The 27135-nt window shown below is 45.7% G+C and overlaps 1 protein-coding gene across 1 annotated transcript in view; it reads right to left on the minus strand.

The window, feature by feature from the left end:
- CLDN10 (claudin 10) overlaps positions 1 to 22737 on the minus strand; it is a 64239-nt gene extending 41502 nt beyond the window's left edge. Inside the window, exon 1 of the mRNA XM_075727590.1 lies at positions 22668 to 22737. Within this exon, the coding sequence (XP_075583705.1) occupies positions 22668 to 22737 (70 nt within the window). The remainder of the gene's footprint in view (positions 1 to 22667) is intronic.
- Between the last annotated feature and the right edge of the window lie 4398 nt (positions 22738 to 27135).

Here is a 27135-nt window from a genome sequence, read left to right on the forward strand (position 1 = left end):
TGCATAGTTCTAGAGAAAGAAGGTCCAAGCAATGAGCTCTGGTGTTGGACTTCTGATTGCCAGTTGTACAACTTTATGGCTCAGTTTAGGCCACACCAACTGGCTCTTCCCAAGACATATTTGCTCTGGAGTGTGTCCTGAGCAATCCTGAACACCAGACTGGCCTGTCTTATTTTGTGCCATAGACAGAGCCTTCACAGGCTCATGGAGGATTTGCAAGTTCCAGGCAGAAGCCTGGAAAAGGATAAACAGGGCCAAACTTTAAAAAAAAAAGCCCCACAACAGAAACATCAAGGAATTAAAAATCCATTCACCGAATGTCAGTTGTTGGAATTTTTGGGAACAGGTAGTGAAATAAACTGTTTGTAAGTATGTGTAAGACAATGAAGAGATGCATACCAGCCAGTACGGATAAGCCATGTCAAATCAATCTAATTTCTTTCCTGATAGAGTAGAAGGTCTTCTGGTTAGGAAGCTGTACTTAAATGTTGTATACCTTGAGTTTTTTATACTCAACAAAACCAATATGAAATTTGCTGAAATCACCCTAAAGCAGAGACCCCAAACACCCACTGAATCATCAGTGGCTTTCTGTCCACGATGCCCTCAGAAGGGGTCTGCAGGGATGTGTGCTGAACCTGCTACTTTTCGGTCCTTTGTTAGCTTAGCTAGCAAATAGGAACTCTGTTATTGCTGGCCAAGCTACAGCGTGAGCTATTGAAACTACACGCGTGTAAATTAAAGTATTCCTAATTCTGTCACATTATTTGCAAGATTATTTTTAGACTTGTGCCTAGCTCCCCGGCAGCCCCTGCCCTCTCTGAGTGAGCCAACACACCACAGCGCTCCCAGCTGAGGCTCCTCTGGAGTTCCCCGGCTTATGAAAGGACGTGCTAGCTCCCTTTCAAATGAGATGTCATGCCCCAGACTTACATAAACCCAGGTTAATTACATCAGTCTTAGTGTATACCTTTTCACTGATAATTGCTGAGGGAAGCTATAAGCAGATTAATGAGTACTGGGTGTAAGTTTAAACTTTAATCACATATGTTAACATCCATTGTTGTCTGAATAGAGTAAAAGTTAGAGACATCTTTCCCCAGGAAATCTCTCTTGTCTTATGTCCTCCTCTCAAGAAAGTTATTTTAATCTGAACCCCCTCTTTAAAAGCATTATCTGTGTAAAATAGATTGGAGCTAAACAGTCAAACCCTAATTATTTTTTCCTTGGAAAACAGATAAATCAATTTAAAATATGATTTGTCTGAGGTGGTGAGTGGAGGTACCATTTGAATCTTTCTTGTACTGATACCAGAAAAGTATTCTGGTGCTATCACCAACTTGGAAATCATTAAACAATTCAAGAAAGTGGCCATGGGGTTTCAGAGCTGAGCTTTTCTCGCTTTCATAATTAGTCCCTTTTTCACAAGCTTGTTCTCTAGCTCCAGTGCTGATCAACCACCCCAGAGCACCCCCTCATCATACAGACTATGTTTTGCCCTAAGATGCACTAAGGTTTTGTATGAAACTCAAGGGCTGGAGAGGACTGGATCCAGTTTCCCATCTCTAATGCTCTGCCATTCGTGGGCTGGCCACCTGCACAGCCCAGCAGAGGAAGGTGCCCTCCGCAGTCCCGCGGGCGCCGCAGAGCAGGAGGGGGCTGATGAGCCCACGGCTGCCGCCATCGTGGACGTGGTTTCCTATCCGGCAGTCATCCTGTGGCGAATGGTTCTGGCTCCCGTCTCATTTCTGGTTGCTGTCTGACTGGACATTTTGATCCTTTTCTTCAAGACGCCGAGTAACTATAAACTATAAAACATTTCAAAAGGAGAGCTGGGGTGCTGTACCATCTCAATTTTGACAGAAATGATTCCAAGCTGGGAAACGCAGTGGTGGCTGGTGGAGTAGCTCCCAGCACCCCAGAAGAACAGCCTGACAAAGAGCCTACAAATCCCACCAATCCAAAGGATTTTTTTCCCTTTGCTTTTTGTGAAGCAGCATAATCAAACAAGCTTGATCTTCTTCTTCCACCTCCTTCCTCCACCTCCTTCTTCCTCCTCCTTTATAGCGTAAACTGACCTGCTTCTTTTGAATTTTGCTCTCTAGATTATAAACGCTTTGGGACAGAGCTGTCCTTTGTGTTCTGTGTTTGCACAGTGCCTATTACAAGATGTACTCCTAGAAGCCAATAATAATAATAATAAATAATAAACATTTGTTCTGGTTTCAGTAGTTCCTGATAAGTGCAAACAGAGCACAATGCCTGTGTTTCGTTCCTTTGTGGAACACTGCATGGGAGAGATGTAATCCCCAAAATATGTGAACATAGCTGACCATCAGCAGAGCATTGAAAATATCTCATGAAGCAGAATCAGATTCACAAATGCCCTAAGCACACTATGAAGCAATATTTTCCTTCTTGTCCTTGTCAGTTCTAAAATCTAAAAAGTGTGGTTTATGGTAATAATGAAAGTGGCACAGCCTTTCTGATGCAAATACAGTATTGACTTCAGTCTGATCCTTCAAGAGAAAGAACACAACATTATTGCTGGAATTAAAACGTAGATATGGTATTCAATAGTACACAAGCTACTGTAAAAGGGAAGTAATGTAAGTCAAACTTTAGCACTACTAGTGGCCACATTGCCAAATGTCAACGAGGCTCCTACATTCCCATGAGAAAATGTGTAATTTCTCTGCTTTGAGGATATTCTGCCAAAGAATATACATCTGAAGCTTGTTCCCTTGTCTCTTTTCAGTGGAATTTGGTGGGTGTGCGCGGAGGTGATGGCCTGTCCTTTCTGTATAAGCGTGTTGAATACAACATTAGTGAATAAATGTGACAAAGGCTGTTACTTTTTGCATATGTCCTACTAAGGGACTTGGTAAGTGAGGAGTGGGTTTAGTTTTTGGGAGAGGTATCTCGTGGGAACAAGTGGCCAGTAATGGAAAGGAGGGGAAATCCTACCTCTCTGTACTGCCTCTGTTAGGAATCCCATCATCAACCTGAGCTGAAATGGATTTGCTTTAATACTTGGGTGTGGGTCATCCATACACAAGCCATCCCCTTGCAGGTCTCCTTGCCTGAAGGACACGATCATCAGCTGCACTTGGCGTAGGGAAGATCAGAGCAGGACAGAGGTGGCCCCGTCTGCACAGGACGGGAGCGCTGGCACTAACATAGGAAAGTGTGTGATGGGAGGACAGTGGGAGATTCACATCAAAGCCGCAAGACTCGATGTGTCTAAATGCACATCTCCAGGTAAAGGAGAATCTGTCCCTGCATCCTTTCCAGACTTGAGTCCAAAGGCTTGGACAACCAAAACCAGTGAAAACTGCATCCTCTATGCACAAGGCCAGTTAGTCTGCTTACTTATCCGACATTAGGCACCCAAAGTGTAGTATTTTGGGCTAAGATAGCAGCTATTAGGAAACAAACACTAACGAGATAATAAAAGCTTCCTCACAACATTTTTAACTTCCTCAACCCATTTAAGAGCAATGCTTCTTCCCTCCCACAAGATGCCTCCTGGTCACACTGCTACAGCCGATGGTCTCTTTCTCATGCCCTACTTCTCCCCTCCTAGGACCTGGGTCCTTTGCCAGACTGACAGGCATCCCAAGGAGTGGGGTAAGGACAGTGGTAAAAGAAGTAGCTTTTGAAAAGTATTTTATATGAAAGTAATGATTAATATATGAGCTAAACATAAGGATAACTGGAATAATTATAAAGGTATCATTGTTATTATTTTGTCTGTATTTTAGGACAAGAAAAATTTAAAAGAGTTCAGGTTGGTTGTGTATTTTAGACCTGGTAAGGCAGTTTACTTAAGGCAACATGTTTGGGATAAGGCAGTCAAGTTGCTGGTATTGCACTTCTTCCCCAGTGTTTTTGTTGTAGAATGTGATTTCTATAAAATTATCCTGACATTTTCTTTTAAAAATATTTGACAATACATTTTTAATAGGACTAAGTTCTGAGGGCCTGATTCAGTCTGAGTCTGGTGTAACTACATCAAAATCTGTGGAGTTTCCCTGGCGTCAAAACTGCAGTAATTTAGGAATGACTCAGGCTTTGAATTTCTTGAATTTTGCCAGTAGGAACTTGGAACCAGCAATTCAAAAATTACTTTTAATCACATCCGGAGATCCCCATTTACTTTCAAAGATACAATCTTCATCGTCACATACTCTGGAACAGCACACTTGCATTCATGTTTAGAAGCTTAATTATGCATCAATTGCATGGGGGAATTTTAAATAAGATTTGCTGATCCTTTTGTTTCATGGATTTGACTAAAACATTCTGTTTATTTTGGTATCACTCTCATAGCTGGCATGACTGATTTATCTGGTGACTAATTTATTTGACTCCAGCCAAAGATATACTGCCAAAATTTCAACAAAGGGCTCCTTTGGAAAGGGTTTATATTGTCTCAGTGCATTCTAACTATTAAACACTTTATGAAAATGTCCACTGATTCCCAAAAGCTGCCTGGCAATGATATAGCCTTGAACAACTGAGCTTAACCAGCTCTTCCTCTTGATTAGCCTTTTTGCCTGCTGTAACTACTTCTCCACTAGCCTGGTATTAGTGAAGCATCTCTGAAGAAGGATAGCATTATTTCTGCACAAGGAAAATGAGGGACAGCTTGACTTTGTGTGTGCACACATGCACACAGAGCGTGTTTTATGTAAAAGGTTGATCAAAAGAACAAATGGCAGGCTTAGTTTTTGAAATAGCTGATGTTATCTCTTGCGTGAGATCCAGGCTGTCAGCGAATGCCTACCAGAGACTTGTTTTCCATACTCATGCCCATCATCACACTATGGCTAAAGAAGAACATGGATTTCATTGGGGCATCCAGGCTGTGTGGAAAGAAGGGGCGACAAGGCTTTGCACATCAAGGCCAGTTGAGTCCTGGTCAGGTAAAGTCTATTCAATGAAGACTTAGTAATGTGGGATGGAGAGGAGCTCCTCAATCTGAGGTGACATTTTAAGGGCTGCAGTGCTCTACCCCTGCAGCAGTTTTGGGTGAAAGTGTTGCTCCCTTTGGGCACAGACTGGGAGAAGGAACAGTTGTGAAATATGGGAAAATAAGCTGCAGGAGGAAAGGAAGAAATTGCTCTCCATGTGCACTTTGTTTTGGATTGAAAGTTGTGGGTATAAATTACATCCAACTGATCTGAGGTAGGGTAGGATTCATCTGCAGGTATCTGCTGAGTCAGGATGGGATTCAGTCGAATCCTGCCCAGTATGTTCATACCTTCACTAATCATCCATCTGCTTTACTGTCAATTGGCATGTCTAGACTGCCCTTCTGACTTGGTGTAGGAGTACCCCAGGGATAGGATGGATCCTGTCCTAGACGATGACACGATCCCCTGTCCCTGTTGACTATAAGGAGATCACAGGGTGACTACCTCCCACACAGCATTTTACACCGCAGATGTCTAAAGTGGTCTGGGATAAATCCTAAACCTATGCTTAAGATCCAGTGCAGCAATTTTAGCACCTCATCTGTGCCCAACTTCAGGTGCCTGATGAAGCAGGACAACATCTCCTAGGTAGGAATAGAAGAGAACTGTGGAACCCACACCATTCAAGATTACTAATGCGTGACTCTCTGTTATGTACACAAAATTGCAATCTCATGGCAAATCTCAGCTGTTACAGAGGATAGGAAGCTTATTCAAAAGCATTGTCTCTCCCTGCCAGCCTCTCTTGACTCTTCCCTGAGCTGGCCGTTAACTGGACAGTTTTTGTTCAGATTCCAGTCTAAATACAGGCTTTATATTTGATATGGTTTATATTTGATACAGTTTATATTTGATACAAGGAAGATAACATACAGCTTGAGTACTTCAAGCATTTTGGCCTATATTGTCTTCCCACCTCCTCCATTTTGGGCTGTTTCAGATATGTTAGGAGAATATTGTTTGGCAGTGAAAATAGCACAGAAAAGTGAAATGGGATGAATGTGAGTGTGCTGCCTTTCATCAGGGCTGTAGATCTCTCAGCAATATCTAGGCCAAATCATGGGCATCAAATGTGTTACACAGAGCTACGTGCTCTGCAAGCTCAGAGCAAAATGCCTACTCCAAATTCAGACAAAAAGTAGGAAATGTATATAAAAAAAGTGCAAGAGGATTTAATACCAACCAACCTTTGGAGACCAAAAGTCCACTGAAAGACCTTCGTAGACCAAAGGCTACTAACCAGTGGATAGACACTTTATAGATTATATTTTCTGAAATACAGCTTTCCACCTAAGCAGGCTGCAAGGGGGAGTCCGAGACAGAAGAGTGAAGGACTTCAGGGGGCACATTTCACTTCTGGCAGCTAGAACTGACCATGGGGTATAAGGTTGAGCTGATTCAGGTAACCACAGAGTAAAACAACCACAGAGTAACAAAATTAAACTAAGGCTTAGACCTAATCTGCCCGTAGACAGACAGAAAAGGACAGTTGTTTTTAGAGTATAATGCTAAAACTGCGAATAGTCTTTGTGGTAATCCAGGCTCACCATTTCTTGTGGTACTGCCCCTGGACATGGGGAACTGATTATGCTCTTCCTGTTTACAGCCACTTTTTACGTATTGGAAAGCTATTTTTGTGCCTACGGTTAGTCTGCTCTTTAGACTAAACAGTCTTAACTCTTCCAGTCTTTCCTCATAGTCCATGTTTCGTAAACTTGAGGGGTTCTAGTTGCTTTTATCTGTGTGCTTTCAAAGTGCTCTGTCTTGCTTCAAGTGTAGTACCCAAACTGGACACAGTACCGCAGCAGAGGCTTTGCTTGGGCCAAGCAGAAGCCACCTCACATCTTCCAGACAAGCGCTTTTTTATAAAGACCTGCTTTTTTTTTTTTTTCAACACAGTACAATCTATATGTCATGCATTGCCTGATCCCAAGTGGGAGGATGCTGGATATTGGATTGATCCCTGCTGGGTATCTACACAGACCTGATAGCTGACTAGAAGCTTGTGGAAATTATTTTCTGTTGAGTTACCAGTAAGTTATTTAGAAAGGAGAAGGTAGGTATTTTGAGGCAAAGGAGGGGATAGATTATAAAAACTTAACATTACTTGAGCAACAATACCGGGTCATACGTAGCACTGAACTAATTTATGATCCTGTCTCTGCTAGTGACATGACGGAGACAGTAAGGCTGCAAAGATGTTGAGAGAAAAGAAAAAAAAAAAAGAAATAAATCCATTTAGAAAGTACTGTTGTTGGTAGAACTGAGTGAAAGCAGATGTGACCCAGTGAACTTCAGACCCTGAAGTAATGTTATTTCTTTCGCTTACTGAGAAAAGTAAGCAATGCCAGTGAAAAAAATCTCTGGCTCTAAAAATCACTTTGCATGACTCATGTATAATAGAAATGAGTCTTGTTTGGGAACAGACTTGTCCTCATCATTCCTTCGTCTTTTAAAAAGGTACTTAGGAGTTTTGCACACCTAAAATATATTTCTTGGCTTCCTAGTTCCTCTCCCTTATTCAGCAGTGCTTTCCCTTCAGCATTACAAACTGTGGCCATCTTGCTGCAAGGCCATGTGAGCAAGCAGGCACAATGTGGAAGTCTGTTGCTGGACACCGATTTTTATTTGAAATGATCCAAGGTGGTAAAATTGTAAAGAACAGGTGGTTGAAAGCACTCAGATTCCTTAAATAAAGGCTCCCACTCATTCTTTTGATTAAAATGCTAGAAGGTTTTGGAAATGATCTAATTTCTCCCACTTGAGCAGTTAGCCTTTGGCTGGTCCCTCTCGTGCAAGCAGTTGCCAGGTTGTCACCACCAGGTCAAGGCAGAGCCTTTGCACCTCGCGCAGTCACTTTCTGCTTTCCTAATTATCTGCTTCCGTCAAGCTGTCTGATGTATTTTGGGTGGCTGTGGCCTACATGTTTTATCAAGAGCTCTCTGCCTGCCCTGTGCCCCAGCTGTTGCACGCTGGACTCTTTTTCCTTGGCTGCAAGCGTTTTGTCTCCTTGCAAACTGTTCCCAGGAATGAGGAGTGCAAGAGAAAGCCTTTCCTGTCTCCCTGACTCTCCTTTCACCAGGGCACATCTGAGTCTTGCACACTCAGATCTTGTTCATCAACTGCAAATCCTATCAACTGGCCCAGACAACCGGTCGTGCCTTACTCTGCCCCGGGCTTGCCCTTAGGTCTCTGCAGTAACTGGAGCAATCACCACACTGCAGCACAACTAGCGAGTGACCTTAGGAAGTGCTCAAACATTTGCATATTATTGCAAACAGAAAAATAATAATAAAAATCTATGGGATGTGGGGTGGCGTGGACTCCCTCTTATCAACAGGCTCCACAAAAGCTCCTTCTTTTGTTTATAAGGAACTGCAGACCAGGGATGCCTGGATTTGCAGACAGGAAGGGTGAGGGGGGAAAACATCCCCACTTGTTTTCTCCTTTGAGCAACAACATTTCTCTTAACCTTAACCAAAGAAGGTAGCGAAGCCATTTGGCAAACAGACTTGTGTTAAGTACCTTGCCTGGAAATGTTTATGCTTGTTCCTGTTAACACCCACAGTGCTCTGCTCCGTGTGTGCTGAGGGGAGGGAGGGGAAGGACTCGCCACCCCACGCAGCCATCCCCCTCGCAGCCCATCGCACCCCTGCACCGTGTGTCTGGGCAGGAGTTCGCCCACAGATGGTAACTGCTGCCTGCAGGGAGGGATTCTGGCTTTGGCTGCCCGTCTCTCCTCCTGCCTCCCTCCCCAGCTGTGCCAAGCGCAGCCCCTCGAGAAGGACCACCACCACCACCCAGGGCAGGAGAGCTTCGCTGTTCAGAAGTGAGTTAGCTGAGTCGTGGTTTGGGGGAGTCTGCACCCCCAGTGAAGGCCAGGCCAAAGCAAGGTTGTGGCAGTGCAGCATGTCCTAAGCACAGAGACCCAACCAGCCATTGACCCTCTGAGAGTGAGGGTCTGGAAAGCAGCTGAGATGCACAGAGCTGGAGAAGCACAGCCCCTTCACTCCCTGCTATACCCATGCACTGAACCTCACCATCTCCAACCACTCTGCATCTCATTTGCTTTAGAGGAAGGTGGTTCTACCATATGTGGCCTCCCACTCCCTCAAGGACACACATTTCCAGCTGTAGATTATTTCTTTGCTTTTGACTATCCCACCTTGTACCTCAGCCGGGCTCCCTGCACCTCTGGGAAGGATGTACCCATCTCAAATGCCTACACAGAGGCAGCAGGGACGTGATGGTCCTTCTGCAACCTGTGCTGTCGCACTCCAGCGTCGGCTGGAAACACAAGAAGAGCCCTGTGGCAGTCTCAGCTGGAGATGCCCTTGGGAGAGCAAGGCTGAGGGAGAAAAGCAAAGATGATGAAGGCTGTGGGGTTGGCCAGGGATGTGCAGGATGGCCATGCTGTGTTCACAGTGCCACAGGCAGTGACCTTCCTAGCAGAGCTTGGTGAGCAGTGCCAGCCCACAGTGCTTGCTCAGCTCCTGGGACCGCAGGGCAAGAAGCTCTGACTAGGATGCTGGGTGACTTCTCAGCTGGTGTGGTTTTTTGGTCAGGTCACATCACCTTGGGCTTTCAACAAATCCCATTTCTGGATACAGCCAGTGTAGAGATTTTGTAGCCTAACAAGATGACACTCAGCTCAACAGGAAAGCTGAAGAACCTTTGCCTTTTGCACTGAAAGGACGTCTTCACAGGGAGCTTCGATCTGAAATGAGGATGCACTCATGAGGGTCAAAAGCCCTGTTGGGTCCCAGACCTGCACCAAGCCAGTCTGCTTAAAGGGGACCTGAGCCTTGCTGCACACGGAGGCTCAAGAGTTACTGACACTTTAAAATGCTGGATTTCTGTGAAGATTAATTGTAAACCACTAGGTTTCTACAGAGAATATTAAGTAATCATGACATTGGAGGTTTTGTAATAGCTACCGAGTAAAGCAAAACTACTTGCGGCATGAAGATGTTGAAAGGTGGTGTAAATTAAAGTGACATTGTCTATTGCATTGTTTTTTCTGGGATATAATAGTATCATCTGTTTTGTAAGCTGGAACACTTCCAATAAAAATATGCTATGGAAAAGCCAGATGCCATTAATGATTATTTAGTTAATTAAGTTACCTCTTCTCCCCACTTTGTGAGATAACTACTGCTGTTATTAACAAAAGGTGGCTGACTCAGGGCCGAGTACGTGGTGTGATGCTTGCTGGGGATGGGAAGCCAGCCTAGGGCAGCAGCTTGGGCTTGTGGTGGGCTTGCAGTGGAGAAGCTGCTTATAACTCTGGAGACTCCTGTTCTCCTGGTCGCCCAATTAAAAACTGTATGGAGATACAGTTAGTGAGTCACTTTCACTGTTTCTTAGTGGCTTGGGTTTGGTTTCTGCTTTTGCTGCTTACAGGATGAAATGTCAATAGAAAGGCTTTTATGTGACATTCTGTGTTATTGTTTAGAAATTCATTTGTGAAGAAGGAAAAGGCAGTCTCCAAATAACAAGGTTTTGGCGGATTTCCATCTGCAGCGGAAATTTAGAACTTCTGAGCTCTCATTTCCTTTGGAAATATGAATCAGTGTGCGTTGCCCTGAATGTGAGCCCAAGACACATCTTTCTGTCTGACTGGTATCTGCAGAAGAGTAGCCTCACATCTTAGCTGGATACAAAAAAAATAGCAAGTATGAAAATTGGTAGAGTGGACCTGGTAGAAAACCAGTATATATTATTATTATGAAAGCAAATTTGTGAGGATCTTCAAGTATTCAGTTTTGCTTCTCATTTTGACTGTCAGGTTATGTAATTGTACTCTTTCAAATACTAGTAGCGTCTGTGTAATTAACTTTCGGGAAAATGGGGGGCTAGAAGGGAAATTTTGGAGTCTAACCTAAAATAATCTTATAAGATTAATGACATATCCAGCTGATGGTGTATTAAAAGTATTAAAATCTACCATGTGGAAGTCTTGATTTACGGAAAACTGTTCAATAGTACAACATAAATCTTAGCTCAAGATGTGGAATTTAAAAATTCTATCTTTAAGCAGGTTAATCCTGAGGACATGTTTTACTAGAGCTTGGTTAATTACCTCCAGACTAACAGACATTTTCTTTAGAAGAAGTTAACACAGTAAAAAAGAAACATAACTGTAAAACGATCACATTAGTAGACTGTTGCACATGGTCTTTAGAAATCTTCAATGCCTCTGCTTTTTTAACTGTTTCGGGTCCTTTTTTAGAAATTTAGAGGGCAAATGTCTGGGTGACCAGTACAAGGTATTTAAGGCGAGAGTTGAACAAAATGTTCACAGGACACTTTGCACATGCCTGAATTTCAGTATGTGCTTTGCAGAATTAAGACCATAAACGTTTAAGTTCTAGATTTTTTAATATTTGGGCAGACAACAGTATCTCCAAGCATCCCATAAAAGGTCATCGTAGGTGCAGAACAAGAATCTGGCTTTCCAGCTTTCTCTCCAGGCCAGCACATTTGCTCATCCCCTGTCAGTCCTGTCCCCGGCATGAAGTAGATACATGGCCGTCTTGTTTGACGGGTCCATCCTATTTAGCCACCATCCTTGTTCTTGACTGACCTCAGCTAGCTAAATGCCAGTTCGCAGGGTCTACACTAACAGATTCTGGTAGATGTCTGCTCAGTGTTGTTGGTTACCTGTGCCACCCCATCAAGTGACTCTTCTTGACATGTCTCATTCTGTTTACTTTGACCCTGGTTTCATGCATTTCGGTTCATTTCTCTCTGACAGAAAGCATCCCCTGGAACAGAAAGACTTTGCTGGCTTATTATTAACAGTGAAGCTAATGAAGGTTTGAATGCTTGGCTTTGTGACTTGAATTTTGTTTTGAATATATTTCTGTTTTTAAAAAAAGAGAAGTAATAAAATCCAGGAAGATTTTAATGACACAAACCCATTATTAAATCCTGAATACCATCAAAAGAGAGGTGCTGCTTCTTCACTTCAATAGTGAAATGTCATCAGAAGTGCCCCTTTCCTTGCCAGGTACCCCCTTGCCAGGCCTGTCTGTCTCATCTTGGGACCCGTCTCAGCTGCGCCCTTCCAGGCTTCTCCTCACTGCCTGAACTGCTGGCTGCTCGCCCCCATGCTAAGATCATTTGGTCAGCAGGTCCATGAGCTGCTGCACAGCTGTGCTGGGCAAATGAGGCCATGAACGGAGAGGCATGGTGTGGGAAAAGGAAGTGCCCTTGCACATAACAAAGCCCTGCTTTAAGGCACAGCCACCTGAGCTGATGTGCTATCTCCTGTGTTAGGAAATGCATCCCTGGAGAGGAAAGCCATGCAGGAGCCCTGGGCTTCAACGTCTTGTCTGTAGAGAGAAGACTGAGTGGATTGCAGGCATCTGCTAGGCACAGCCAGAGGTCCCTCACAGTACTGGCACCAGGACTAAGTCAAGGAATAAGTGCCCTGAAAAAGTGGGAATCTGAAGCCCTCAGTAACACCCCTGGTAACACCTCTGCTCCAAGCGTTTGGTCTCATTTGAATCAGTGAAACACCCAAGAGGATGCGTCGATCAGCCTCTAGACCACCAGAGAGCCCCATAGCATCCACTCCAGGGAAGGCTTGTAAGGATAATTGGACATTGTGGGACTTGATGCATGTGGGATATGGAGAGGAATCCCATGTGCAAGCTCCACTAAAATGGCTTCGCTCATCTGGCATCTTGCTTGACATTGCAAAACTATGTGTAAGTACCATGAGACATAGAGTAACACTTGCATTCAGGGATGTAAGACCCCTGTTGTCTGTGCAGTGATTTGTTTTCTCTACCAAATAGGCACTTAACTCACACCTGCCCAGCCAATGGTAGCCACAGCAGAGATTTTTATGTACATAGATTTTTTTTTTTCTACAATTTCTCATCTCATGCCCATTCCCCTATACCCATTCCCAAGTTGTTTGCTGCTCAGCCTCTCTCCTCCCCCTTGCACCGCTCCCTGGAAATGTCATATGTGCTAGAAGGCTAAAGATTTAAACTCTTAAATCTCAGCAGTGTGAATTCCAAAATCATCAGCTTTAATGATTTGTATTTCAGTCTCGTTCTCTCACCCACCCACCAACCACGGCTGGTTTTGCCAGATCTCCTCTCCCCTCCTGCTGCAGGGACTTTCAAAAATGAAATGGATTGTGTCTCTGTAACTTTGAATGAAGCTCTGGTTGTAGCATGACTGCTAAAAAATTAGAAGAGGTACATTGGCTCTAGGGTCCTCAGTGCACGCTACAGGGAAGCTCTCCTCACCCTCCTCAGTGCTCACAAGGCAGACCAGGGTACAAAACCTGTTTGAACAGAGGTATTTTAAGACATTGGCTGCATACCAGTTACTGCTGAGTCCTACTCATTTTGCAGTATACTGTCTGCTGCTATGTAGGAGTAATCAAAGAAAGCTAAAGGCAAAGCAGAGATAACGATCTATCCTGACGTGAGTATTAGAAGATGAAAGAGCTTTGTTATTAATGTCCCAATAACAAGCTTTGCATTCCCATCCTTGCACCAGCTGCATGGGAACCACACTAGCAGATAGCAGCACTTTGCACCTTCCAGATTTCCTCACTGATTTTCTGCAAACGAAGACCACTTCTGGGGGACTGTCCAGCAGGCAAAATTCTGTAAGAATGACTGAAGAGAAGCACAAGCAGCATTGGTCTTGTCCAGGTCTTGGCAAAAGTGAAAAAGATCTCAGCACCATAACATCTGTCTTGTACAGAGGTGGGAAGACAGAAGGCTTATAGCACAAAAAGAGAATTGCAGAGATACTGTCAAATTGCCAGGTGTAAACAAAAGCTAAAAAGGAAGGCTGGTCTGCAATGCCTTATGTTTTCCTGGAATCCTGCAGATTTCAAAGCAGTGTCAGAGTCTGTCCTTTGTAACCTGCCATTAGCTTCTCCTCCAAAACTGGCAGCTGGCTGTGAAAGCCTCCACCCTCAGTGTTTTCCAGCTGGCCCCATGCAGTCTAGTCCTGCATTTCCTGGATTACCTTTGTGTATCTTTCTGGCTGCAGATCCCCCACTAGGCACACCTCTTCCCAGTCTGCCCCATAGCTCTGGACTATTCTGGTTGAGGTAATTGACTAGCGCCAGACAGTCTTCATAGTAAATAGCAGTAAATAGTGATTCATTGTGGTTTAAATTAATGAATTTTCAGAGCTTGTAGATTAAAATCTTGGAAACAAAGAGCTCGAAGAGAAAACAAAATTTGGCAGCAGGATTCCTTGTGAACCACTTCAAAATCTCTAGCCTATGTTTCAGCTCTGAGATCCAAAAATCCAGGTTTCACAGAGCTGTCTTGCCTCTTGGGGGACTCCTCAGCTCTGGATGCTTCCTCTGGAACTTAGCATCCCCATGGAAGCTCTGGGTTTTGCTCTGGATCTACTGCAAAGCTGCTGCTGGAGCTCCCTGGGGGGAAATCTCTTGGATACTTGGGAGTTAGCCCCCTCCTTCAGTTCATATCTGTTCTGCTGGGGGCTGCTAGGTCAAACATGGAACTCTGCTTCGTGAATGGCTCTGCTACATATCATTCAATTCCTTCCCCCTCTTGAAACCACCCTAATAAGACCCATTATTCCTCAGACTAACTCTTACCTAGGCTGAACTTTTTAATTTACTCTCTTCTTTCACTTTTGGGGGTGGGGGGAGGGGAGAAGGTGGGCAATAATATACAATATATAACAGATTCCAAAAACGTTTGCTGTATGTTGTCATGACATCTCATGACCTCTACTGCATTACCATCTTCCTCTAGGGACCAAACACGTATTTCAGGCTGTCTTGTTTGAGAGGAGAGCAGACCTAGTCATCTAATGTCAGAACAGAGGACATGAACTTGGAAAGAGGCTTGCTACAGTAGAGGCAAACTGTGAGAGCGGAGAATCTTTTGTTGCTGAGATTTAACACCCTGTTTCACTGCATACACAAAAGTCCCCATGCTGGAATCAGCATTTCAATCAGTCCGAACAGTGACTGTTGTGGTTCAACCCCAGCCAGCAACTAAGCACCACACAGCCACTCACTCATCCCGGTGGGATGGGGGAAAGAATCGGAAGAGGAAAAGTGAGAAAGCTCATGGGTTGAGATAAAGATAGTTTAATAGGTAAAACAAAAGCCGCGCACGCAAGCAAAGCAAAACAAGGAATTCATTCACTACGTCCCATGGGCAGGCAGGTGTTCAGCCATCTCCAGGGAAGCAGGGCTCCATCACGTGTAACGGTTACTTGGGAAGACAAACGCCATCACTCCAAATGTCCCCCCCTTCCTTCTTCTTCCCCCAGCTTTATATACTGAGCATGATGTCATATGGTCTGGGATATCCCTTTGGTCAGTTGGGGTCAGCTGTCCCGGCTGTGTCCCCTCCCAACTTCTTGTGCACCCCCAGCCTGCTCGCTGGTGGGGTGGAGTGGGGTGAGGAGCAGAAAAGGCCTTGGCTCTGTGTAAGTGCTGCTCAGCAACAGCCAAAACATCCCTGTGTTATCAACACTGTTTTCAGCAGAAATCCAAAACATAGCCCCATACTAGCTGCTCTGAAGAAAATTAACTCTATCTCAGCCAAAATCAGCACAGTTACCCTTCTGCCTACTAAGAAATGGAGTGTACTTCGGAATCAAGCCATAGAACTCTGGAGAGAAATTCTGGCCATGTCTCATGGTCACCATTCTCAAATTTGTGCTACAAATCCTAATGTATTTTTATATTGGTGCAACTTTGCCAATGCTGTTTTGTCTTTGTTTTTCTAAATCAGCAAATGGATATTGTACTCAATGGGCAGAAAAACTTAACGGAGGAGTGGCTCAGTCTACCGAACATGAATCAACCTCACCTCGCTTCAGTTAGCATTTTTCCTACAAGGATTTGCTTGCTGCAGAAAAGTTCTTAGACAGTTATGCTCTAAGCTCAACATCGGACCTGGGTGACTCTGTCCCTTTGACTACCTGGGCTACCCCTCAGCAGAGTCCTCTGTGGCTGGCCATCACTCTGAAGCCAAGCCCCCCGATGGATTTCTCCCTTCCCGCTGATGGCCGCGGCCGTTCACCCCTGCCTGACGGCCCGGCCCTCTCCCCTTCTGACCTCCCCAACCCACACCCTGCTGCCGCTTTGCCCTGGCTCTGGGCGCAGTGAAACCGCTCCCCTCCTGTGCCCACTCACCCGGGGAAGCCGGGGCGAGGGAGGCTGCCTTTCCAGGGGGAGAGGGAGCTTCTTGCCCGCAGCCGGGCGGCGCGGCTCCTCCCGGGGGCACGGCCGGGGCTGCCCCGGGGCCGCGCCTGCAGCACCATGGAGAGAGGAGCGCGATCGCCGCCGGCGGGCGGGAGCAGGCAGGGTGCGGGCAGGGTGCGGGCAGCCGGCAGGGAGCGGGCAGGGTGCGGGCAGGGCGCGGGCAGGGCGCGGGAGGGGAGCGGGCAGGGTGCGGGAGGGGAGCAGGCAGGGTGCGGGAGGGGAGCGGGCAGGGCGCGGGAGGGGAGCGGGAGGGGCGCGGGAGGGGAGCGGGAGGGGAGCGGGCAGGGTGCGGGAGGGGAGCAGGCAGGGTGCGGGAGGGGAGCGGGCAGGGTGCGGGCAGCGGGCAGGGAGCAGGCAGGGTGCGGGAGGGGAGCGGGCAGGGTGCGGGCAGGGCGCGGGCAGGGCGCGGGAGGGGAGCGGGCAGGGTGCGGGCAGGGCGCGGGCAGGGCGCGGGAGGGGAGCGGGCAGGGTGCGGGAGGGGAGCAGGCAGGGTGCGGGAGGGGAGCGGGCAGGGTGCGGGAGGGGAGCGGGCAGGGCGCGGGAGGGGAGCGGGAGGGCAGCGGGCAGGGTGCGGGAGGGGAGCAGGCAGGGTGCGGGAGGGGAGCGGGCAGGGTGCGGGCAGCGGGCAGGGTGCGGGCAGGGCGCGGGCAGGGCGCGGGAGGGGAGCGGGCAGGGTGCGGGCAGGGCGCGGGCAGGGCGCGGGAGGGGAGCGGGCAGGGTGCGGGAGGGGAGCAGGCAGGGTGCGGGAGGGGAGCGGGCAGGGTGCGGGAGGGGAGCGGGCAGGGCGCGGGAGGGGAGCGGGAGGGCAGCGGGCAGGGTGCGGGAGGGGAGCAGGCAGGGTGCGGGAGGGGAGCGGGCAGGGTGCGGGAGGGGAGCGGGCAGGGTGCGGGCAGGGCGCGGGCAGGGCGCGGGAGGGGAGCGGGCAGGGTGCGGGCAGGGCGCGGGCAGGGCGCGGGAGGGGAGCGGGCAGGGTGCGGGAGGGGAGCGGGCAGGGTGCGGGAGGGGAGCAGGCAGGGTGCGGGCAGGGCGAGGGCAGGGTGCGGGAGGGGAGCGGGCAGGGTGCGGGAGGGGAGCGGGCAGGGTGAGGGAGGGGAGCGGGCAGGGTGCGGGCAGCGGGCAGGGAGCAGGCAGGGTGCGGGAGGGGAGCGGGCAGGGTGCGGGCAGGGCGAGGGCAGGGTGCAGGCAGGGTGCAGGCAGGGTGCGGGCAGCGGGCAGGGAGCAGGCAGGGTGCGGGAGGGGAGCGGGAGGGGAGCGGGCAGGGAGCAAGCAGTTGGGCGGGGAGCGGGCTGCGGGCAATGGGCAGGGTGCGGGGAGGGCGTGGGGAGCAGGCAGGCAGCGCCCATTTTGGACCCATTACAAGAGACGAAATGTGACCACAGTTGGGGAGGGTGTTCCGCCAGAGGCAGATGGCTATTGCAAGGTGACTTTTGACTTCTAAATTTGTGAAATGCAGAAGTGAGTGAGAGATTTTTAAACTGCATGCTTCATTTCTTTGGTATTCACTTCTCTTGGAAAATATAAATGCATAAATGAATGTGCAGAACTGATAAATTGTTCTTATCTTACTCAGGCAGGCAGCGGGGAGCAGGAGCGCAGTCTCTGGCCCCAGCCCTCACTCAGCCTGCCCCCCATGTAACCGCACTTGTGATGAGTACGGAGGGCATTGGCCGCCGGGGGATTTATCATGAAGTTCCCTCCTCATAAGCTCAGGAGAAGCGTGGCCTCGACTGCCACACAGATAATCTGCCCAGCTCGCTGTCGACTGGCAGTAATCAAACGGCTAGTGTGTTTTCCCTGGCAGTAAGCTTCTGTCTAGTGAGGGAACCTCTCGTGTCAGTCCTTTCCTGCTCTAGGTTGAGCCCTCTGGGAAAGTTGCTAGCGTCACCCTGAAGCATGGCTGGCGTTGCTCTCCACACCCAGATGAACTCAAAGGGCATTCGACTAAGCAAGGCTGCTCTGGGTGCAGGTGCTGCAACGGCAGTTGCCTTGTTTCAGCCTCCTTCCACCTCTTAACTGTATTACAGTGGCAGCTTCGTGAAATGGCAGCTCTGAATCTGTCTGCCAATGTGACCCAGAATGCATGGGCATTGCCCTTTCCGTATTGGCTACCATCAGGATAGCACTGCTTGCCCCACCTGGCTCCATCAAAACAGGCACTGGCAAGACTAAGGGATGCCAGCAGAAGACCTGAGGCTCAAACAAGCAAAGGTTCAAGGAAGCACAATTCTACTTTCCAGTACGCCTCCCTGAATGCGTAGCATGGAAAACCAGAGAGTGTGGAGGAGTCATGAAACAGCGCCATAGGTAAGGCATGCCAAATGCTGAATCAATTATTTGAAGAAGCCCTGATGAACTACGGAGGTGCCGTAGGAAAGGGATGTGGGCACACTTCAGTTTGCTAGTTACACTTACTCTTTTTTATGTGAATGAAACAGCTCTCTCTAGCATCACCAAAAGCAAAATACTTAAATAAAGTATCTAAGCAGTGCTAGCATAGACAACTAAAAGGTAAATAGATATAGATATAGATAGAGATATAGACAGAGATAGAGATAGAGATAGAGATAGAGATAGAGATAGAGATAGAGATAGAGATGAGAGGAATGAGAAGAGAGGTAACTGCTGCCTGTGGAGCACTAAGGAGTTAGGAGGAGATGGGGTGGGTAGAAACTCTGCTGTACAATTCAGTATCTTTCTGAAGTCCACAATAGCTCTGATTCTAGTGCAGTTAGGAGCTTTAGTTCCCAGGCTCACCCTTTGAAGGTACTTTGTGGGTCCTTCTTATTAGTAAGGACTGAGAGGTTAATCAGAGATTAGCAATTTTGTTAAACAATATCGTGTCTCTGTTAGTTTTAATTTCTGGTGTTTATTGACTATGTGAGTTTATGCCTGTGTATAATGGCCCCTTGGTTTCAATCATATAATTTCCATGAGTATATCTGGTGCACTGATAATCATAACCAAGTTAACTGAAGAGACAATGTTCCCAGATAATATTTAGCTTGAAACTTGCTGTATTTGTGTCAGATCTGATGAATGACTTTGTTGCATACTTCTCCCAAAGCAGCTGATTTAATAAAAGATATTATTTCTTCCCACAAAAATTGCCTTAAATGACTGCAGCTACAACACTATTACTATTTGTGCTACAGTAAATGCATTGTACTCCTCCAGGATCTTTCATCTGAATGTTTCGGTCACTGCAGTGGCGTACACTGTGGCTGTACATGTGAACGTACACGTACATTTGTCAACAGCCCAGCTAGCTTGGATACTGTTAGTGTGCCGTGCTAACCCATACTTCCAGAAACATGAAACGCTCTAGATCTGTAGGTGGGCTGCGTTGCAGAAGCTGAACTCTTATTGCCTTGGCTATGCTCCTATTAGCACAACTAGTCCTTTAGCTGAACGTCAGTTCTAGTATATATCTACATATTGCCAGTGATCGCAGGGTAATCCTGCTAAAAAAAAGACTGCTGGAGTCTGTTTTTTGTTTACTGTGATTTAAATAGGGGAAAAAAACCCTTAAAACTTCATAGAGCTTATGTAGAAACCTCGCCTGCAGAATCCCCCCAAAAGTGCAATCAAAACTTTAATGATCCAATGCATCTGCTTTGGAGTAGAACTGACTAGTATTATTTACTGCTAATACTTTCTGTGGGGTAACCTGAAGATGGATAGGTACAGAAGAGCTTGTAAAAGAGTTATCTTTGGCTGTGAGTCAAGTTGCAAATAGGTTCCATAAAATCATAAACGTGCAGAAGAAAAAATATATTGCCAGCCCACCCTGACGTCAGTATGTCAATAGTGATGATAAATTGAAGCTCTGAGGACAGAGATGTGAGTTCATTGCTTCTTTAATCTGAGTGTTTTATTGTTTTACAATGTAGGACAGAGTGAGAGTGCAAAGCTCTTTCCATGTTGAACTCTTGTCTTCCTTGGATTACCAGGAGTTTATGTTTACCAGGTTTTCCAAACAAAATACCTCACTCTTTCCCAGTAGTGTTTATGCTACATGTAACATTACCCTTTGCTGGTGCATGCACTGGCAGGTTAAAATTAGACTTCCTAAATGTCAGTACAGCAGCTTGCTACTTGCTTACTTTAACAAGAGTCTGCTACTTCAATTTGTTGTGAATTTCTTGTCTACGTTACTCTAGACAGCAAATATGCAAAATCTTACTCAGATGCTTAAGTATATATTTGAAGGATGCACACATAATGATGTGTGTTTTGTTTATTCAAGTTTCAATCTGCCAGTGATCAAAATAATAGTAACAATACAAAGTGGCAAATGGATTACAGCTCATTATTCTGAAAGCAGCTTTTGTACTACTAATGATAGGAATAATGGTAGTTTCTAGTTACTGAAGTACTTTACATTGCTTTAAATAAATTTGATCATATGTGCCTGAGAAGAAGAGTTGGGTTTTTTTCTTTAAATCTTGGCAGAATGTTGTGGTTTAGCCCCAGCCAGCAACTAAGCACCACGCAGCCGCTCGCTCACTCCCCCTGCCCCGATGGGATGGGGGAGAGAATCGGAGGAGTAAGAGTGAGAAACACTCCTGGGCTGAGATAAGAACAGTTTAATAATTGAAATAAAGTAAAATAGTAATGATAATAACAACAATATAATAATAACCACAACAACAACAATATACAAAGCAAGTGATGCACAATGCAATTGCTCACCACCTGCCGACCGATACCCAGACAGTTCCCAAGCAGCGATCGCTGCTCCCCGGCCAACTCCCCCAGTTTATATACTGAGCATGATGTCATATGGTATGGAATAGCCCTTTGGTCAGTTTGGATCAACTATTCTGGCTGTGCCCCCTCCCAGCTTCTTGTGCACCTGGCAGAGCATGGGAAGCTGAAAAGTCCTTGACTAGTGTAAGCAGTACTTAGCAACAACTAAAACATCAGTGTGTTATCAACATTCTTCTGATCCTAAATCCAAACCACAGCACTATGCCTGCTACTAGGAAGAAAATTAACTCTATCTCAGCTGAAACCAGGACATAGAAATAATGCATAAATGGTGATTTGCAAAGATACAAAATTCACTTTTAAAGTATATGTGTGAGTTTCTATGCCTTTTAAGTAATTTTTGATGAACAGCATTCTTTAAAAGAAGTAAAACTATTCTTATCCATTCACATCCCTCACATGCGATTTGTGATGGTTTGGAGTAGAGCATGATAAAATGTGTACAAAAATGATTCTGAGTTTTATCTCAAAATCCTCTGTACATATAAGAGTCAATCTGTATGGCCCAGCATGCAGTTTGATGTCACAGGGGCATGAGAGGCAAGAAAAGGTATGGATCTGTAACAACCGCATTTCCATGTTTCCACATGTGTGTGTGGGGGGTGTGTGTATATGACCCTGTTTCTGTAATATGGTAATAACCATGCAATGGTACATTTTATATCTCGTTTAGCCACTGGCTGTTAATATCTTATAATTGTGCTTTTTTATGGTCTCATAAAAGCTTTGGAAGGCTGATTCTGTCTAGCCTGGATTTCTTTTCTGGTTCCCTAAAATACCAGTGTCTCAGCGTCTTAGCCCATTTTTTCCTACTCTACTTTTCTGACTCCATCTTGCTTGTGTGCTGCCCACATCCAGGAGAGAGCAGTCCCGCTTGCCCCTGCCCTCGTGACTGCTTACACACAGTTTCACTGAAAACACTATCTTGCCTACTGTCTCAAGGCTTAACAACAAACAGAGAACAAACCTCTTCATCTACTGCTTTATACACAGAGCAAAATATACATTGCGTAGTAGACTTTTAGTTAGTCCCTGTCTCTCAGAAAACCCGTTCTTGATATAAGGGAAGGCCCCATTTGTTTTTACGCTCTGATAGATGGCTTCCAAATCCAACGCTTTCCATTAAAATGGACATTCTGAAACAGCACACCTTTAATCTTTAAAGTTAAAATATTAGCCTGTGATACAGCAAGTATATACACGCGCACTTAATTTCCAGCATGTGAATATTTGCATAGTATTTGTGGACATGGTTCTTTGCTGTCTAATTTCATTAGATACCAAAAAGAGTACTGATAGCTGTCACTGATCTTGCTATCTTTCCTCCTCTCCCCATCCAGCAAGCAGGACGCTTATTTTTGCATGGAAATTAGAGCTGGAAGACAGTTTAGTCCATCTCTCTGCTCACAGTGGTTTGTTACTGACAGCATATTTACTGGAACTTTGTCCAGTATACTTATCGCATATTACCAACCACAGAGTAGAGCTTACTGTCTTTCTTGCAATACATATAATTCCTACAAAGTTGTTTCTGATATTCTGCCTACAATATCCTTTACTCATATTCATCACAATGCTTTAATCATAATCTCTTACACAAGCCAAAATAATCTTTTTCTCCTCAGGCTCACATCTTGCAATACACATAGCTCTCCATATGTTCCAGTTAAATTACACTTACTTACCTTCTACTTTGAAGATAGTAAGGTGAGGTCTGCAGTGAAAAGCACCCAGTGCGTTGCCAGCACAGTTCATCCAAAGACCCTGGAAAACCCAGGTTGCAGTGATAACAGATGATGCTCGACTAGTGACTTTCCACTCATTCGATGCAGTAGCAGCAATAGCAGCTCCCAGCCCACAGAAACAAAATATGAAAGCTATAATCTGTATTCCTAGCATGTTTCTCTGGAACCCAGGGACTTAGTAATGCCACTGCGTGGAGAGAAAAGTACTCTAGTCATGTGAGTAAGCAAAAAGGCATAACATAAGCAAATTATGCTTGAACAAGTTCAGTAACGCTTGCTAGAGAAAGTTAATGTGGCTGAAAAATTGTCGTGCTTGAGTGATTTAAGAAAGGCTCTAGGCATTACAAATGTGTAGAAAGAAAGTCAAGGTACAGCTTTATGGGAGCTAATTACTAGTACTAATTACTAATTGTAAAAATTTATTAAAATGTTTTCATATTTTTTTCAATTAAGGTATTCCAGTTAATGCTTAATTTTTAGTTAATTGGAAACTTACAACCATTGCATCTAGCAAAATAAGTTCAGAGTCCAAACTGTACAGCGCTATTTAACAGATTACCATAACATTTTAGAAGGATCACACAACACTTGAAAAATAAATTTTGAAAAGGTGGTGAAATTAATTCAGCCATAACTAGCCACCATACAAGCAGCTCTAAAACAGTAGCATCCTGGAGGCAGTGCCTGTGGATGTATTTGTAGAACAGGAAAACTAGAGCAACAACAGAAACAGCAAGTGGTCCCTGAGCAGTGATGCAGCTGCAGTAGTCAGCAGAATGAATCTTGTGTAGCCCCCACTGAGACTTCTTCTTTGGTCAGTGTAGAAAATGTACTGCTTCTTATGGCATGTCTGCTCCGCATGATGAACATAGCACAGAAACACCTGTCCCACCACTGACTGAGCTCCTGCAACCTCATGCCGTGAAAAATCCTCAAAGAATATAACTGATTTAATAAAATGTCATCTTTAAAGTAGTGGGCAGTGACAGTACCACACTGAAACAGCTATTCTACTTCCAGTTCCTAAATATACTATCATTACTGGTGTGGGACCTACACACCAGGTTTTGCAGACATTGTGGCCTTCACTCTTTTTAACATGCCAGCTTCCAGCTTTGTTCATGCCTCTCCTCATACTCTGGTCCTTTTGGCCTCCTCTCTGAAGAAGGAGCATGACTCCTTTCTCTTTGGTGTTACTGTATGCCATTTGGTGACATGAGATCACCCTGGATATTGAGCATACACCATGACTTTTGATAATGAGAGTAGTCTATTTTTTTTTTCCCTTTGGGTGTTTCTAGTGCTGCTTCACCCTGTTACAGCTGTGATAAACACCACACTGAACTTCGGCATCAGAGTTTTTCTGTAGACTTTTCAGAGCTCAAGGAGCGGTAATCGAGGATGATAAAACATCACTGACATTCCATGTAAAGAGCAAGAGGAGTTTTACTGAGACTGCTCTATTGAACCATCACCTGATACTTCCACTTTAACCAGCCTTTGGCTCAGCGCTGAGAAGTAGGATCCAAAAGTATGATTATACAGACCAGATTGTACACTACAAGAAGGAATTCCTTTTCAGAATAATTAGTAGGCTCACATCCCACACATCAAGGGCAAACAGACAGCTTTTTATTAACACAGCCAGCTTGAGAGACATGGAAAGTGGTTTTGCTACAGAGCAACACTATAATATAGCAGGCTGTTTTAACAATGAGGACAATATTACACAGTCAGGAAGCAATTTTTCCTTGCTGTCAAATAATGCAGTAACATATTTTACTTATGCCAAGGGTCAACCTTCATGTAATCCTTCATATATCTTTTCACTAAATGTGAAAGGTATAGAGGAGAATACAGAAATGGGTCCATTGTTGAAGCAGATTCCTGAGAGCTAATATTATTTTTTTGTTCTACCTCTGCCATACAAAATGGTGGGGTTTGGGGGTTTTTGTTTGTTTGTTTGTCAAAGGCTGTGTTAGTTTTCAGAGGAGATTGAGAAGAGATGTCATTAGGTACCTTTTTTTTTTTAAACCAGCCCAGTGACAGTGATGTTGGCTGAGTGCTCAGAGAAGCTCAAAGACATATTTTACATCTGATGCTAAATTCAGGCCTTGTTCTGGACTTTCCCTGAGTGTTCTCCTCACTGATTCAGAAAAAAACTGAGAAGCTGCTCATTTGGGCTGGAAAAGCAAAGGTGACTGGATGCAAACACTGTCCCATCCCTCCCTGCTCTGCTTTGTGCTATGCATAGCAGTGTGCCTTATCAACATGGAATCATAGAATCATAGAATGCTTTGGGTTGGAAGGCACCTTTAGAGATCATCTAGCCCAACCACCCTGCAGTGAGCAGGGACAGCTTTAACCAGATCAGGTTGCTCAGAGCCCCATCCAACCTGACCTTGAATGTTTCCAGGGATGGGGCCTCCACTACTTCTCAGGGCAACCCGTCCCAGTGTTTCACCACCCTCATTGTAAAAAGTTTCCTCCTCATATCCAGTCTAAATCTATCCTTCTTTAGTTTAAATCCATTATTCCTTGTCCTGTCACAACAGGCCTTGCTAAAAAGATTGTCCCCATCCTTCCTATAGGCCCCCTTTAAGTACTGGAAGGCTGTAATCAGGTCTCCCCAGAGCCTTCTCTTCTCCAGGCTGAACAACCCCAACTCCCTCAGCCTTTCTTCATAGGAGAGGTGTTCCACCGTTCTGATCATTTTTGTGGCCCTCCTCTGGACCTGCTCCAACAGGTCCATGTCTTTCCTGTGCTGAGGGCTCCAGAACTGGACACAGTACTCCAGGTGAGGTCTCGCCAGAGCGGAGTAGAGGGGCGGAATCACCTCCCTCGACCTGCTGGCCACGCTTCTTTTGATCTGTAGGATAAGGTTGGCTTTCTCGGCTGTGAGCGCATGTTGTCAGCTCATGTCCAGTTTTTCATCCACCAGTACCCCCGAGTCCTTCTCCATAGGGCTGCTCTCAATCCCTTCGTCCCCCAGCCTGTACTGATACCAGGGGTTGCCCTGTCTCAGGTGCAGGACCTTGCACTTGGCCTTGTTGAACCTCATGAGGTTCATACAGGCCCAACTCTCCAGCTTGTCCAGGTCCCTTTAGATGACATCTCATCCTTCTGGCGTGTCAACTGCACCACTCAGCTTGGTGTCATCTGTGAACTTGCTGAGGGTGCACTCGATCCCACTGTCTATGTCATTGATGAAGATATTAAATAGCACTGGTCCCACTATGGACCCCTGAGGGACACCACTTGTCACTGGTCTCCATTTGGACGTTGAGCCGTTGACCACTGCCCTCTGGATGTGACCATCCAACCAACAGTCCACCCATCAAATCTGTATCTCCCCAATTTAGAGAGAAGGATGTTGTGGGGGACCGTGTCAAAGGCCTTACAGAAGTCCAAATAGATGCCATCTGTTGCTTTTCCCTTGTCCACTGATGCAGTCACTCCTTCATAGAAAGCCACTAGGTTGGTCAGGCAGGACTTGCCCTTGGTGAAGCCATGCTGGCTGTCTCAAATCACCTCCCTGCCCTCCATGTGCTTGAGCACAGCTTCTAGGAGGATCTGTTCCATGATCTTCCCAGTGAGGCTGACAGATCAGTAGCTCCCAGGGTCCTCCTTTCTTCCCTTTTTAAAAATGGGTGTAATGTTTCCCTTTTTCCAGTCACCAGGGACTTTGCCTGACTGCCATGACTTTTCAAATATTATGGAGAGTGGCTTGGCAACTACGTCAGCCAATTCCCTCAGGACTCTGGGATGCATCTTATCAGGTCCCATAGACATAGCTTGTGAGGAACTACCCAGGCTCAGCAGGACAGGGCTACCTGGTTGCTTCTCAGTGATCTGGGCCAAAGGCAGGGGGTGCCTCTTCACTAAAACCTTGTTCTTTTAAACCAGGTATCATGCTAGGAAGAGGTTTCACATTTAAAGTGCAATACAAACCGCTAAGTCAATTCCCCTTCTCACTCTTAGGTAATTGTATACAAAGGTCCCATCCAATATACATTCACTCATGACTGTCATGCTCCTGGGACACTGAAAGCCACTCACTTTAGTGGAAAGTGCCTGTAGGCACCACTTGAACTGTAGACTACACTTTTAGGACTTAAAGTGGACTTAGTGGCTTCTTGGCCTTTATCCTGATTCTCCTTGCATGACTTTGTGGAATTCGTGGTTACAAGCACTTCACCCAGCATTATTTCTAGGCAGTTAGTGTGTGAGTGATGAATAAATTAAACAGATACTTAAGTGATAAGAAAGAAGTAAGCAGTCCTGTTTACAACCCTCATTTCTTCTATAAACTGTCAGGAAGTAAGTTAATCAGTCATTTAAGAAGTTCAAGGCAAAGTTGAAAGTTAACCTGTTAATGGCATTTTCCATTGTATCAAAACTTCTTTTC

This window comes from Pelecanus crispus, chromosome 1 (assembly GCF_030463565.1).
Source record: "Pelecanus crispus isolate bPelCri1 chromosome 1, bPelCri1.pri, whole genome shotgun sequence".
NCBI classification, from domain to species: Eukaryota; Metazoa; Chordata; class Aves; order Pelecaniformes; family Pelecanidae; genus Pelecanus; species Pelecanus crispus.